General features: G+C 34.9%; 1 protein-coding gene across 1 annotated transcript in view; it reads left to right on the top strand.

The window, feature by feature from the left end:
• The first annotated feature begins 401 nt into the window (after window positions 1-401).
• The window catches only part of LOC132070926 (dynein axonemal heavy chain 5-like), a 143,542-nt gene continuing 127,477 nt past the window's right edge, over window positions 402-16,466 (top strand). Inside the window, exons 1-16 of the mRNA XM_059468136.1 lie at window positions 402-442; window positions 540-614; window positions 2,896-2,982; window positions 4,103-4,174; window positions 4,756-4,857; window positions 5,780-5,966; window positions 6,674-6,839; window positions 6,952-7,045; window positions 8,196-8,294; window positions 9,616-9,797; window positions 11,567-11,686; window positions 12,377-12,578; window positions 14,008-14,103; window positions 14,831-15,004; window positions 15,096-15,185; window positions 15,635-15,790. Of these exons, the coding sequence (XP_059324119.1) occupies window positions 2,968-2,982; window positions 4,103-4,174; window positions 4,756-4,857; window positions 5,780-5,966; window positions 6,674-6,839; window positions 6,952-7,045; window positions 8,196-8,294; window positions 9,616-9,797; window positions 11,567-11,686; window positions 12,377-12,578; window positions 14,008-14,103; window positions 14,831-15,004; window positions 15,096-15,185; window positions 15,635-15,790 (1,755 nt within the window). The 5' untranslated portion in view covers window positions 402-442; window positions 540-614; window positions 2,896-2,967. The remainder of the gene's footprint in view (window positions 443-539; window positions 615-2,895; window positions 2,983-4,102; window positions 4,175-4,755; window positions 4,858-5,779; window positions 5,967-6,673; window positions 6,840-6,951; window positions 7,046-8,195; window positions 8,295-9,615; window positions 9,798-11,566; window positions 11,687-12,376; window positions 12,579-14,007; window positions 14,104-14,830; window positions 15,005-15,095; window positions 15,186-15,634; window positions 15,791-16,466) is intronic.

The raw sequence follows: 16,466 nt of genomic DNA, 5'->3' as shown, positions 1-16,466 counted from the left end.
TTAGCATGGATCGACATTTGGTTCTGAGATCCTGGATTTTCAGATATGTAGTTTTCATAGCAGCTTTATACTGAGAAATAATTCAGGCCTAGCAAGTTAATTATTACTTTTCCCTGTACATTCCTTACATGTAATTTTTTCATGTTTCTGATAGATACGTAGTTTATGAAACCAGCTTAAAGATCAACAATATAAAATACAATCTTTAAGTGAGGAAAAATAATCTTTTTGTAACAAAACTTCTATTTTGTAGTCCACTGTTAAGAAAAGTAAAGTACTTTCCAGTGAAAGCAGAGAAGAACTAGCCAAGCAAGCCAAAGAAACCAAAGAGGAGAGAAGAGCTCAGATAGATGGAAGACACAGGTATTTGATATCAAGATTAGCAGATGGGATAGACTTGAGTGAGCAGCAAGTGGAGGAGATTATTATTTCTGATGACAAGGTAAATACTGATTAAATTGTTGTTACAAGAAATATTTCTAAAATTTCCAGTGATTTGAAGCTATCTCACAATTATCTACAATTTTCTTTTTTTTTAGTTTCAACTAATAGAACAGTTCTTTGCCCCTTATGGACTTAAAAAGTTGCTCTTTTTTTATCAAGATGCACTGCAGGTATGTTTGCATTCTTGCTTCTGCAAAAACAAATTTGCATTTAAAAAAAAATAATCACATGACTTGCAGAATTCAAAAAAATCTTAATGGATTTTTTTGAATTCTGGTGTGGAAAGAATGGTGTGGAAGGAATTTGGACCTCACTGTTTAAATACTTCCATCTTGGCTTTCATGGAAATTGCAGGATGCCTTGTAGTGTAGTTTGACACTGTTCGTTTTCACAAAAGAAAACTAAAATTGCCAAGTAGGATAAAAATTCAGATTTCAAAAGTGATAAAGATAATTGAGACAAAGTGTTCATGGTATTCAGACTTTAAAATACTAGATTAGCTAGCATAAGTATTATAGTAATGGGGGAATTGTCTGTGTAAGAACCAGTTTATTTTCTTTTGGTTTGAACTGCACCAACTTCACTATGGACAAAGCACTCATTCAAGAGGGTGAAAAATGATGTAATTTCCTTCTAAATTAAGGTAGCATCATGTTCAGATCTGTCCCATTTTGCAGAAAATAAGCTTGGAAAACTGTGACCAGAAATAAGGCAGTTGTGGTCCCCAAGTTGTATTTTTCTCCCTTTAAGTTTTAAGGAGAAGCTTCTGCATAAAGAGTGAAATAATTTGTTCAGCATCCACTGAGTGTGTGATATCAGAAGTTGCCAAGTGACCTTGACATTTTCTAACACAACTGTTGTGGGCTTCCAGAATTGCAGTAGTCCTTCATCAGTCCTTCATCAATCCTTTCAAATTGTGCAGTGAGGAGCCATGGTAGGGAGAGCTAATTCACCCTGTGATGGTATTTTGGGCTTGTTGAGGAGAAAAACTCCTCAACTCATAATTCTGGATCATCAGTTAAATGCAGAATGAATTACAGAATCATTATAACTTAGATAAATTTAAAGAACTTTTGAGTGTTACTGGAATTGATTAGAGACTTTGCAAATCACAGAATGAGCTCTGCTGTCAAAACAGTTTAATCAGTTTTTCGTTACACTGGGACTAGGCCTGCACATTTCTGGGATGAATGTCTTGTTCTCTGACTTAAATCAAGATGAAACTAAAAATCTTGACATTGTTTTCCTTAACTGACAAATTAGGAATAAATGCCTGGCCTGGGTTGAATGAAATGTTTCATTGCTGCATTTAATTTTATTTTATTTTGACCCTTTTAACCATTAAAAAAAAAAAAGGGAGAGTTCTGTTTCAGAAGCATCATAGCATAAAAATGTTTCTGATGGAAAGTATAAATGCCATCTCTAGCAGTTTGATTTCAAGCACATTGGAGAACTGGAGTTTACTCAAGGCAGAATTAGATGTGCCGTGTTGTTCTTGGAAACAAAATACTGAGCAGGGCAGACTATTGGCCTGACTAGTAGGCATGTCCTTACCAAGATTTATCAAAGATCCTTTCTTTGCTGCTTCTCATCTCTTCATCTCTCTTTTTCACCATCTTAGATGCATGATGTTCACTTGAAACCACGTGCAGGGGTCAGCAGATGCTGATTTGGGGTGGAAGTGAGGAGCCACCCCTGTATATCACACATCTCATGTTCAGTCTAGCAGGAGCTGAACACTTGACTTCCTAGAAAGAAGGCTCTCCTCAGCTTTAGAGATAAACCTACAAGCTTGACCCACATTTTTTTCTGTCACATTCTTCCAAGTTTCAACAGATTATTTTCCAAAATACGTGACACGTAATTAGAGGGAAGCAGATCTTTATTAACTTTAGGCTTTATTGTTCCTTCAAAGAGAAGTGGTTAAAGATACGTGTCAGTGGAGAGGGACCAGTGGCAGCAAGGCTTCCCTGAGAGAAAGTTTTTCTGTGATGTCTGCTTAAAGAAATGGGCAGAAAGCTAAATTTTTTTGCTTTGTTGACAGGATGTAGCTGGTGTCATTGCTTGTGAATCCCATTCACAATTACATTTTGACTTTGCAGACCAAGCACATGATTGTTTCTGTGAGACATTCAGTTTGTTCTCATAGAGGAAGTTTCAGTAGGAATCAGTTCAGATTTAATTTTGTTTTCTTTTCTGAAACTTTTCCTCTTTCTTGTTTTTGTTGTTATTGTTCTTGTTGGTTTTTTCCCTGAAATAATGGGTCTGTGAAATTGTTTACTGGGATTCAGGCAAAGCTTATTCTCCAGATAAAAAGCTCATGATTTCTATCTGGGAATTACAAAGTGAATCAAAATGGACTTAGTTATAATTCACATATTCAAATTGAGGAAGTATTTGTATGATATAGCTTTTACTTTATTAACCTCCTATTTGTATTTTAATTGCTAGCAAAAGTCGAATGCATCATTGAGACCTGATGGGTCAACAAACAATTTGCCTCAGAAGAATTTATTTATTACCATGGGTTCCACAGAGGTATGGTTGAAAAAAATCTTTAGATGACATTTAAAAAGTAAAATATTGAAAAGCCTTAACAGTTCTGCAGTGTTATACAATTTTTTTGTAATCCTTGGAGAGATATTTAGGTACTTACTCCCTGTTCTTATAATGCAGGGTCTCCCAGCATTTCTTAGGCTGAGGTTGGCCTTCATCAGTAAAGAAGTAGTGATTTCACTATCTGAGAGGAAAGCAGGTCAAATAAGTCCTTGTAAAAAAATTGCAGATCCTAATAATTTTTAATGACTGCGTGTTAAGTGTTTTCCAGGGCTTGTGTACTTCTAGTTTAAAAGTGCAATTCTTCAGTGGTTTTCTATGCCATTTCATATAATAATGCTACACATTACTCATAAAATACCTTTAAGAAATCCTTTCTTCCATTCAAATTCTTATAATGACCTCCCCCCTGTAATATCTAAGCATTAGTCAACAGCATATTCAGAGTGGTCATTAAGATTTTTGATTAATTTTGATTTTTTCCATCTCTTTTGGGGAAAATTGACTCTTCATATACAATGGTCTTTGAATATGGCCTGGTGATGCTTTGGTTTTCATTTTTGTTGTTATTGTTGTTGTTTCTTGTCAGCCCCAAAGAGCTTATGTTAATATTGTAATGCCAGAAAAGACATAGCAGAAGAATTCTTTCTTGCTTTCAGGGGAAAAGTGAGTTTCATTCCTCTGCCAAATGGGCCAGCTAGAATGGATTTTCAAATTTGTGGCAGTTGAGTTTTTATTAGGTTTGTTATTAGGTTTAATGGATAAATAAACAAAATAAGTATCTTTCAAGTACAATAACAAGAAATAGCCTAGCTCACAAGCTCTCCCGGTACTGCATTTTCTTAGTGGAGGTACAACATTGAACCAGTCTGTCCAAAAGGGCATTTTTGGCATTCTTGTGTTAAGCAGGGAAAAACCACTATTTGATTTGAGAAGGACAGATTTTCAAATATCCTGCAAACAATTTCACTATCTCTTTTAGTCATTGATTTTTTACAGGATTTTTTCCAGCACATTTTTAGGGTAGATAAATTTTTAAGTAAAATACTTTATTGTATACTTGTATTCTTTTTAAGTGTATGCATTTGGTGCTATTTTTCAGGACTTTACAGGAACTTGTGCATTTTTCCTAAGAACATCAGATGAAGTTATAACTGCATCAAATGTCTCTCAGGTCAGAGCAAACTCATGCAGTATTCACATGTTCATATTTTCTCAGACCTTTATTCATGCAACTGCAGTCAGAAAAAAATAGGGAATACTTTCATGAAAATGTCTACTTGTATGATTAACAGAAGTTCTTTTTCATGAGAGTAAGCATTTGTGATAAAGTAAAATTCTAATAATTTATAAATTAGCTACTGCGGTATTAAACCCCAGGATTTTAATTAATAAAAATCATTATTAATTAGTCATTAAAATATAAATTTTAATGACAATAGGGAATAAGGACCTAAAGTGGAAGATTTTAAGTAATGAGCCTAAATTATTGAAATGCTACACTTAAACTCTGTCTTTTAGACTTTTAAAATAGAGATAAGTCTTGAAACTAACATAAGGTTTCCTGGCCTCTCACATAAAAGTACTGTGTTGTGTATAAAAAAGTACAGTAACAGCCTTTTCTGACTTTCAGAGATAGTCATGTTGCACAGTTATGGACTGTGAATGTGTCTGTCCCATATCTAAATGTCACTCAAGCAGTGTAATGCTGCAGAAGTCAACATGCATTGTGCTAATTTTTGTTTCTTCCCAAAGGAGGTGAATTTTGGCATGTTTGACTGTACTAATGGAAATATCCTTCAGGGCCTGGAATTCTTCTTGTCCCAGATTATGATACCAGCACTGAAATCCCAACAGGTAATCAAACAGTCAGTCTTTTTTTCTCAAGATCACATGCAAGTAAGGCATGTGGCTGCTGCAATTCTTTTTGTGCACCTGTTGGACCTAGAACAGAGGATATAAGAAGATAAAAGTCCAATATAGGCCTTTATGAGAGTAATGCAATTTGTACATATACAAATGTTTGAAATTAATGTAGCTACTGTTCATTTTCTAGCAATAGTGCCAGCTTTAATTATTAGGACAAAGGAGAATATAACACAGCAACCATACCAAGTTAAAGCTGTGATGACTTTATGAAAACTAGATAAAACCTGGATTGTAAGAAGTGTCAAGTCCTGGCAGCACAAGGGCTCACTCTATGACTTTATTCTTGGAGACAGCATGAACAGTGTTATATTCAGAATATCCAGCTTCTTTGAGTTGTCCTCCTTCTGTGGCACTCATAAAGCATCAGTTTGTTCAGGTGCCTCTGGAAGCACACGATCAGAGGTGGCAAGTACAAAGAAGCTCATTGTCTGCTGAGAATGGTGGTGTGTATGCTGCTACCATACACTGTCATTTTCTCTCCCCAGGAGCAGAATGGGATTTTAGAGTCTGTTTTCTCTGTTCAGAAGGAGAAAAATAAAGCTAAACAAAATACAATCTAGTGTGAAATGAGTGACAGCTGACTTCAGACTCAAGTCAGAGTGAAGTCAGAGACTTTTATTTCTTAGAGCCTTTTGCTGGTCTGTTTCTTCTTTTCTTACCAAGTAATTTAGTCAATGCACGCTTCAAAGTATTGATGAGTATATTTTAAAGGTCATGTTGATAAATCCTTATATACTGCCATGAATAAGAAATACTTCTCTAATGAAAAATACATTTTGTGATCAAAAAAAAAAAAAAAGGAAGCATGACCCTCATTTTTTGATTTTTGCATAAATCATAAAATAACCAGAACTGGGGAGCTGTGAAAGAAGGCTTGAAGAACAGCCAGATACAAGAGTTTCTGTATTCAGTGGATAAATTTGTGGGTACTTTGTCATCATCTAGACAGAATATAGAAGATAAAATTCAGCTCAAAAAAGTGGATATTGATGTTTATGTCAAAAACTTACAGAACCCATCTGACTACATAACTGCAGGTGAGTAATTCCTACACCAAGGCAAACAAAATGATGCTGTTTATAAAATAAATGTTATAAGTAAACATTTACTTTGAAGAATTAATTCATTTTCCCTAAGCTGTTTACATTTTTCTGCTTAGTCTTGCCAGGTTTGTGATTGTTTAATTATAAGATCATCAATCATTTGCCCATAATTTAGTTCATAGATCTTAAAGAATTAGGTAGTTGCTTGATATATCGTGCAAGCAGTTGTCTGAATCCCTCCTAGTTTACTAGCCAAGTAATTGCTGAATGAATCCATGTACTAGTGTGTGTACTATTCACTTTCTTTGATGCTGGGAAAATCTTATCCAATGTTTTCTGACTCTGTGAATAAAACCACTGTATTTATAAAAAATATACTTATTTACATATGTGTTTTTGTAAGAAAAAGAGTAGTTATTTCTCTTTCAACAATAGCATTTTACAATTTCTTAATAACTCACTGTATTTCTAACTTTTTCCATTGTAAAGGAAATGCAATAGTAATAGAGTAAGTAGACACAAATATTATCTGTGTCCATCTTGTTGTTACAGTCTTAATCTTTTCCTGTTGGTCAGTGATTCAAATATACAGAGTTTACATGGTCTCAGATTATGTTTGGCAAGAACACAGCTTCTGGAGTTTAAATTTCTGTATTTATTTCTTGGTGCTTATAAAACTGTCCAATTCAATGGTTTTGAAGGCACTAACAGAGAGGTCACTGAGAAACTTGAAGAAGTGGTCACAATTTGGACCAAACAGATTCGACAAGTTTTAGTTGAGAGTGAACAAATTAGAAGAGAAGCTGATGATGTTGGTCCATCTGCAGAGCTGGAACACTGGAAGTCAAGAATGTCATCATTTAACAGGTGAAATCCCTGCATTATTTCTCACAGAGTCTTAAAAAAGAGGATTTAAAAAAAAAAAAGTGTAAACTTTTATTCCAGAGAGAGAGTATTAAGTATATATCTTTCTTCAAAGCCTTTTAGATGAGATCAAGAGTTCAAGAGTAAAGAAAATTATAAGTATTCTTCAGGCAGCAAGATCAAAGACATTACAACAGTGGAAGGAACTGGTAATTACTTCTTTCTAATTAGAATTTTAAATTATTACAGTACTGTATTTGTGATATATAGAGAACTGAACACAATGCTAAAAATAAAAATAACTTTCAGTGTTTATGCTGGTTTTACACTGTGGTTTATTATCCCTTTGTTGGAGCATATAGCATCAATGATCCTGAAATTAAATAGATAACTTGAAAAGAAGTAATTGCTTTTGTAATATTGCTTTTATTAACATTATAGGTGGAAAGGTTGTGCAAAAGTAAAGCAGTGCAGCAGTACAACATTTTTCTGTCTCTAACAAGCTGAACCCTGTGCAGGCCAACTGTAGAAGTCTGAAAGTCTTTCATGATGCTTTTAGAATTTTTGAGAGCAGACTTCTGGGGGCACAACTGCTGCTTCATATAAGTGGATGCCTGTAATGTAAACTTATCAGGCAAAATTGTGGGCAAGCCAGAAAATAAGCTGTAGATCATACACAGTCAATGAGACCCCCACCCACCCCCACCCCCAGAATGTAGGTCTTCTATTGCTTAAGAAAGTATTCTACTGTTTTAAGAATAGACCTGGAAGATTTTTTGGTTTTGTGATTACCATATTTGCAGGCTCTTATGATAAATAGAATTTGGATAAAAGAAAGTGTCTGTACAGAGCCAGTACAAGCCAAGGATGATGAACTACATTTCTTTCTTCCTATGAACTAGCTCTCTAAGTAGTGAATAGTTCCACCTGACATGAGCATAAGGATATACAGGCATTAGTTGTGAACTCATTGTCCCTCACAAGTGTTTATTAAACAATGTTGGGAAGCACCCTGGTAATGTTTCAGGGATCTTATCTGAGTTCTGTAAAACGGTTCCTGTGCAGAAATCATTCTAAAATCTAAGTTGGATCCATGGGGAGGAAAAAGCTTTGGAGGTTTAAGTACAGACCTATAAACCACATCCAAGATGTAGCTGACCTTGGAAGATCTTACCAATTTTTGCATGTAGAAGCAGTTATTTCTCCTGTGAAAAATAAATAGCATATTTGAAAGCACTTCTGTGGGAAAGTGTTTGCAAGATTTAATCATAGCCTTGTGTGCTGTAAAAGAGAAAGAACCTGATCAGAAAATTTTCACAGTAATAATTCTGTTCTTTTCTTTTTTTCTCATCCGTTCAGGATCGTAGTATAACAATTGCTGCCAATGAAGCTAAGGACAATGTGCGATATTTATATACGTTGGATAAATTTTTTGGTCCACTTGCCCATGCTTCACCTGTAAGTACTGTAAAGGCACTTAATGTGAAATTCAAAAAAGAAAGGAAGGGGCTTTTGTTGCTGTAAAAAAGCTATTTTTCCTTTTAATATTTAACTCTTTCACTTAATTATTAGCAGGCAGTTTAACTCCTTAGGCATTTGTTAATTGAGCTTACTAATTTTAAGTTAACCAGATAATAAAAATAATAATGCCTTGTTTAAAGGAGTTATCATTCCAGAAGATAATTGAAGGATATGAAAAAACTAAGCATCAAATTGTGTTTTTCTTAACCCAGTAATGAGCTGAATTGCCTTTGTGAGCTTGGGTCTCACATATGGCAGCTCTTCCGTCTGCATGCTTTAGTTAGGAATTCCTTGTGATTGTTTTATAAAATGATCTTAAATCTTGGGTTGAATTGAAATCGGTTAGCTTCAACTTATTTTACAGGTTAAAGCTCTTTCTCTTGTAGGTTGCACTGTCAATAAAATTTATTTTCATAACCATATGGGTCTCAGAGTTCATTTTTTAAAATAAGAATATGATACAGACATCAGACAAAAATGTGTAAGCTTGCATAGTTCAGAACATTTACACATAATCCAACTGGTAGCAATTTTTCTAAATAATACTTTCAAAGCTTGATCTCTTTTGAATCCATTCTGGTATTTTACACTGCACTTCTTCTGCAAATATTCACTGTTCTGCCATATAGGATTTGACTTTTTGATACCTTTACCATACTTTTAAAATTCTTTTCTAGACCAGTCTCTTGTTCTGGGTTCTCAGTGTATCTGGCTTGCATGCATTTCTCTGAAATATTTCTCTGGGATATAAAACTCTATAGTTCAGTGTCCAGTGAAAGTGGGATTATTTTTGCCTAGCCTCCCCCTTCTGGATTTCTCTTCTGTGCAAATCTAGAGAAAATGAGCAAAGGCCAACTTTCTTGTTGTTCTTCCTACAGAAATCCAGCTCTTTTCCAGCAGTGGAAGAGAGCTCTTTTTCTCAGATACTATGTTCCTCTGCAAAGTAGATTACAGCATCTTCTTATACTAGAGGCTATGGCCAAGCAGAGTAGAGCCTCTGGTTTTCCTGTGGAAAATCCCAATCTGTAAAGGACTCATTCACTTATTCATTGCCCTTTTCCCATGCTTTTTGACTTGGTCAAGGTGTGATAGTGAATTGGATGGTCCATTTCGTAATGGCAAAATCACAAAAAGATGTTTATCCACTGATAAACATATTCCCAGAGCTGTCATTGTGTTAAATTCCAGGAAACTCTGGGGTTTTTTTCTCTGATTTCTTTCTGATTGCTGTCTTTCCCATTTTTTTTTGCTGTTATAGGTAAAAGTGTTGGAACACATTCCCAGTTTAATGAACACTGTCTTTATGATCTACTGTACATCACCGTACTATAACACATCCGAGCGTATGACATCCCTGTTTCTTAAAATCACCAATCAAATGATTAACACATGCAAGACCTATCTATGTGAAGGGGTTTCAAAAATCTGGGACCTGGACAGGTGATAGAATTTTAATAATTTCCTCTTCTGTTGTTGACATTAGAAGTAAAATTACAGATTAATCATCAAGATTATTAATGGGTAAATTTAAGTAGCCCTTTGTCCTCCTACTAGTCATTGATTCCTATGTTAATTTTAAGCTGGCAACTGCTAATTCTGTGTAGAATTAAGTACTCTGCAAAAATTAATTTACAATGTGTTTTGAAAAAACCTGTTCTTGGAAACTGTGCAATACATGCTAGTATGCAGCACTCAATATATTGTCCACATGGATTTTTTTAGACCAAAACACACTTAAGAAATTGGAACTGGGAGCTGAAATACTTCATAAAAAAGCTCCAAGGACAGACTGGCAAAGTTCCATCCAGGATTTATATTTTGCTGTTACTGGACATGAAAGTCAGTTTGAGGAAGGGAACAATATATAGCAGGACCAAAATCACAACTCAGTTGTATTGTGGGACATTTCAGGGAAGTGATGAGTTAGCTGCTCTACAGCTACTTGTCCAAGTGCTACACTCAGCAGAAATGAAAGCACAGAGGTGTTTGTATGAAACTTATTCATTGGGTGGTGAATGCTGATGTCACTGGCAGAACAAGTGTAGCTGAAGGATGACAAGTGCAGGTAACATAGGAAGAGCACATACTATAAGAGCAGGTCAATTATTTTCATGCAAAAATGGAGGGGGAAATCACCTAGAGGAGTTAAAATGAACATGGCATCTGAATTTGTCAACTAGGAAATTGATAATTGGAATAGTCTTTTGGAATGGTCTGACTGCAGTAAGATTAAGGGTATTGACATGAAAAGGAAAAGGTGTTACAAGCCTCATCAAAGCAGATAGTCTGGATGTCTCTGCTTAAATTCCAGCCAAGTCAAAGTGACACTGAAGTAACTGGCTAGGAGACATAAAAGTAAATCTAGCAATTTTGATTCCTCATGCATTTTAGTGAAGATAAAGGGAATTTTTCAGAAATTACCTGTAGTCAATTAAGTACTGATTATGTTTATTCTAAAGGATTAATGTAAGTAAAAGTAGAATACTATTTTTTTGTTTATTATAGCTGAATTTATTTTAGAGACATTTTTCTAATTTATTTAATCTGCTATCTCTGCAAAAGTTTGTCCCAGTTAATTGTTTCAGCCTATAAATTTGACTATAATTTAAATCCCCAGTAATCTTTTGGAAGATGAAAGACAAAGCCAAAGTGAGGAACAGCTCTGGGCAAATGGCTTATGGCAGGTTTCCGTGCCTCATCCGTGTATCTCACGTGGCGCCTCAGGGTTAATGAGCAATTGTGTGTGAGATGTAACTATCTGTGCCCTTAGGAGCTAAGCTCTTCCTGGTGTATCTTTTAAAAGAAACAAGACTGTCCTTATCCTTATTCTACTGTGGAAAAATATTTCTCCAGTCTTAGAAAAAGACCAAAGAAACAAACAAAGGAAAACCAATCAGCAATACTCAGTACAGAAGATGAGAAATGGCCAAACTGCAAGCATTTGGTAGCCAGCATCCTTTGTGAACTGTGCCATGCAAGTCTTGGATTGATGACAACAAAACCCAACATAAAAATAAAAAATACCTAATATAGATAACAAGTCAAAATCTTTTGACTCAAACCCATCACATTTTGAGTGTTTTTCATGTAGTGTATAATTTTGTGTTCTTATTTTGCAAAGTTGCGATTTGACTAAAATATTTTATTTTTATTTGTAGTCTTTTGAAGACCTTAGGATGATTCTCTGTCATCTGTATTTTCTTCCTTAGGCAAGAATTGCTAAAGAGGATACAACAATGCGTTTTCCTCAAAGAAAAGTACCAAGCATCCTTTCAGAAAATTAGGGAAGAGCTAAAGGAATATCCAAGTGACAGACAGTTTGATGTCAGGTAAATAACTCACTCCAATATTGAATCGTACTGATGAGTACAATTTATAAATGAGATGTAAATATATCTGCTGGCTAAAAGAAAAGCTAAATATTCAATTAAAAGTAAGTACTTTTTATAATCAGAAGATGACTTTGTAGAGTGGGTTTTTTTATTTTTATTCAGGAAAAAAACAGGTTTTTGCCAGTCACTTGTTTATTCAGCACATGTCCAATGGGACTTCAGGGGAATTAGGCATTTATTTATTGACAACAAATACATATGCATTGTATGAAATCCTAAAAAAATTGAATCATAAATATGGGTGAAAACACTGTGAGGAAATGCAGTCAGCTTTGAGCTGGGTTCTCTCTCACTATGCCAAGGAGTGTTTTACATGTATTGACACTTAAATCATGGGGCGTTTCTTGATATTGTACATTCACATTTTCTTCTCCTGCAAACACCTTATTTGAAAGAGTTCCTCCTGTGAAATGTGGTAAAGGCTTTTAGTTGCCATGTAAGGATTAAGCAATTTTTTGGTTTATATAGGTGAGCTTAATTTTTTTTTTTTGTTGATATGTAATCATTACAGTATGATGTTTTTTGGGTGTGAAATTTGATAGCAGCTCTGGTAGAATATATGTGGGTTAAATAAAAATCTGTTGCAAAGAGATTTTCCTAGAAATCCCTCTTTTTTTTTGTTGTTAGTGAAAAATACATATTTGGAAAATTTGAGACCTTCTGTAAACGTTTGGAGAAGATTTCAGATATGAGCAATACTATGGAAAGCCTTTTAGAGCTCCAGAGTATAAGAATAGAAGGCATTGACAAGATCACTGCTCAATACCAGAGCATTGCTACAAATGCAAAATCCAAACAGTATGATGTTCTGGATCATAGGAAAAAAGAGGTAATTATATTCAGCACTTGTGTGACAATCACTCTGTTAATTCTGAGCTTTTCACTGGAGTTATGCAAAGAATATTGAATATTATAAAAATGCATATATTTATTTGCAGTAACAATAATATCAATACTCTCATACCTTTTAATGTAATTTGAAAATGTTAGGACAAATTTGTTTTTTACTTCAAATGCTTTTGTTAACTTTTTGTAAACTAGGTTTTGTGTGATACATAATTCCACAAACTAATTTTCCTAAGCCTGATTGTTTTGAGATGCATGTATTTTGAACTGCAGAGTGAGAACTGATTTAGGTACGTTAACACATCAAATACAATTTGTCTAATTATAAATGTTACTCAGTATTAATAAAAATAATAGTAATGGCAGTGTTATAGCAAAGTTAATACAGGCACATAATGGCACATTTTAGAGGGAGAGGGGAATGATATCACTCCCAGTGCCAAACAGGATGATAAAAACTAAAGCGGCTTTTTAAATTCTTGTGTTTTAATCCTGGACATGCTGGGAATGAGCTGCTTTTCTTGAGCTATAGCCTGCTTGTTTTGCAGAGTTAGTGGCCTCACGATAGAAGTTCTAGAAGTGTTTACTTACTCTCCTGCCTTCCTGAGCTAAAACTTGTCAATGTCATTAAGTTCCCTTTAAACATTAACCTCGAGAGTGCTTTTGATTTTCTTCTGATTTTGATGGCTTGTCTTTCTCTAATACTTGCTATATGTTTCTCTAATACTTCTGTGTGGATACTTTCTGAAAGAGGGAATTTGCTGTTCACTAGAATTTGGAGGGGTTAAAAAATGGCATGACTTCTCTACACCTAAATGCTTGGAGCAATAGCTATTATGTACTGTCTTCCCAAGCATGTGCAGTTCTCTCTTTGGGAGAAGTTTACATTGAACTCTTTTTGTTAGACCTTCAGTATTTTGGACTCTTAAGAAAAAATTGTTGCAGATAAATGCCCAAATTACTTGTAGGAACTGCCAAGTTTGGTTACAACCTCCATTAGTCTGCAAGGTGCTCTAGAGAGCCTGCCAGTTAGCTCACCTTCAGTGGGTTTCATACCTAGACAGTGGGATGGGCACTCTCCTGTGGCAGGGCTGCAAGTAGCTGGTTAGTGTGCTCTGCTCTCTCTGATGAAGTTTTGAGTTTTCCTTGGCCTGTCTGTGTTCCTCTGTGCTCCTTTGTGTTCATGAAGATCAGGCTTTAATTATTTAACCTAGCACTGCTTAGGTTTTGTTTGCTTTGCTTGGAGTGTAAATGCCTTTGCTGCTGGTGTTGTTCCTGTTCTTTCTAATGCAGTGCTGAACACACACACTGGGTAGATAAAACAGATTCCTGAAAAGCTTCACAGAAAGGATTTTGTTTTTATAAAATGAAAGCAGCATTATAGATAATTTTTTTCTTTGCTTTTATTCTAGTTTGAAAAAGATTACCTTGAATTTAAGAACAAAATTGCAGCATTGTATGAATCTATACAGGAATTTGTGGATTCCTGGTTTAAGAAGACCTTAACTGTAAGTAAGGTACCAAATGCAAGCCCCTGCTTTTAGTGCTTGGAAGGGCCAAGTACCCATAGCTCCTACTGAACTCCTCCTTTACTGCCAGTGTTCTGTACTGTGCTGGTGGCTGCCTGAGGTGATGTTGGAGGACATCAAACCTATTACAAATGTTCTAGAAGTTGCTTACAGAAGTGCTGTAAAGGAATGTTCATTCTTACTTGGTGCCAAGTATATGTTCCATGTTTCCATACCAATTTTATCACTCCATATTTTGAAGTTTGTTTTCTTTCTTCATCCTGGTATTTCCTGTTGCATTTCTAGTTTATTCCTGTTTCACTGGCAGGAGTAATTAAATAATGCCTGCCTTCTGTTTCCTTAATGTCAGTTTTATTCAATGTCTCATATCTCAGTGATGATATATGAGGTGTTAATGAAGTGTGAGTAAAGGTGTAGGTGTTCTACCACAACTGTTTGCTGAAAAGAAAGGAGAGAGGATTTGAGAGTCAGAAAAACCCCAAGCTGTAGTGATAACAGTTTCTTGGTTTATACAGTGGTAAGTATGTCCTGTGTGGGATAAAATATGGAAGTAAAATTCACAAACTTGTCTAGATGGATTTTTCTGTATTTCTTAGAAAATGACTTACAAATTTACATAGCATATTCTAAATTAATAAAATACTTTATGGACAATGACTTTCTGAACTGTTGTCTTCTGAAGTAAATGCTCCATCTTCTTTTTTAGACTGAACAGATGCTGGGATTTCTGATGAAGCTTGAAATAATAGGAGAAAATAATATTGATCTAAATGAGAAATATACCCTTGTTCTTCACCAGTACAGCCAAGACTTAGAGTTTATTCAAAAACTCTATCAGAAGGAAAAGGAAAATCCACCTATACCACGTAATATACCACCAGTAAGAATGAAGTAAATGAGAGAGAAAAATTGCTTTTTTCTTGAGTGTTTCAAATTAATGAAAATCTAACCTAATATCTTCTGTGTTTTAGGTAACAGGGAAGATTATGTGGGCCCAGCAGTTATTCAGAAAAATTGACCATCCAATGATGTTCCTTAAAAAGAAAACCACACTTTTGAAGGTTGGAAATTAGCAGAGGAGGATTTATCCTAATCTTTCCAGGATGTTATTAACAGAAAGCAAATTTACTTATATACTTCTCCACTCACTATTCTAGCAGCTTGTATCCAAGTTCATCCAACAGTGGAACCATTTGTATACCTTTCTCAGTGGGCCATTAGTGCCTTGTATATGTCACATTATAGACTTTGTTCTATGAACAGGATTGGGAGGAAAAATCGGGAAAAGAGTTATGTTGCTTAGAACAATTCAATAATAATTGAATTTCTAAATATATTCCTATGTTTCTGTGTCTTATCTTGTCTCTAAAACAGCATAACTTAGAGATTTCTATTTCTTTTGCTTTCCTGTGGTGGAGAGGAAAAGCCTTGTGGAGGGCCTTTTTACTGTGTTAGACTCATTGAATTGTTTAAGTGGTGCTTTTTCTTTTTTTTCCCCCCTAAATTGCAGACAATGGAAATGAAAAAAGTTATCAAGAACTACAATAAAATGGCTGCAGTTCTTTTGGAATTTGAGATTATTTATCATAGGGCCTGGTGCAGGTTTGCTGACCAGGCTAGGAATTCTCTGTGTGCTTCCTTGCTTGTCAGGCACCCAGAAACCAAGGTAAACATGATCTATTCTTTGTTACATGATTTAGTATTACATGTGCTACTTAATCATATCATGGATAGACAAGAAAGCATTGAAGTAACCTTAAACCAAATAGAGCTAAAAAATGAGCTACTCGAGTTGAAATGTTTTTTCCTTTCTGTGTATATTTATGATACGTCTCATAATATTTTTTCTTCATAAGGCTTCTGTCTTGTACAGGGTATAAAAAAGGCAGTACTCAGCAAGTACGTATCTACTACTGACTTATCTACATTCTTTAGCTGTTGCTTCCTTGTTCATTTTCTATGTAAACCAAAATTTTAGTCAAGGAAGGAATTTTTTGTTGGGTCATGGTCTTTTCTGCAGTGCTCAATATCACTGTGTTGAATATATTGCAATAATTCATTAATTTGCTTTCCAAATTTATTGCCGAGTCAGAAAATTTTACCCTTCTTACTTTATAGATTTTTTTTCCTGCTGTCGTGCAGAGAAATTATGGTTAAAATGTGACATTTTTGTACTAATGATTCCATAATGGACAACTAGAACATAGTTTTCAAATTTATGCAGCATCTTAAAAACATCTTAAAAGCAATTTTAGTGCCCTCAAAAGTGTAGAGATTAACCTTCACAATATTTCTCCCCAGTTACTGATGGAGAAGCTAGGATGAAAAGGCAAATTAACTTC

Source organism: Ammospiza nelsoni, chromosome 1, assembly GCF_027579445.1.
Source record: "Ammospiza nelsoni isolate bAmmNel1 chromosome 1, bAmmNel1.pri, whole genome shotgun sequence".
Classification (NCBI taxonomy): Eukaryota; Metazoa; Chordata; class Aves; order Passeriformes; family Passerellidae; genus Ammospiza; species Ammospiza nelsoni.
This window is presented reverse-complemented; position numbering and strand designations above follow the sequence as displayed.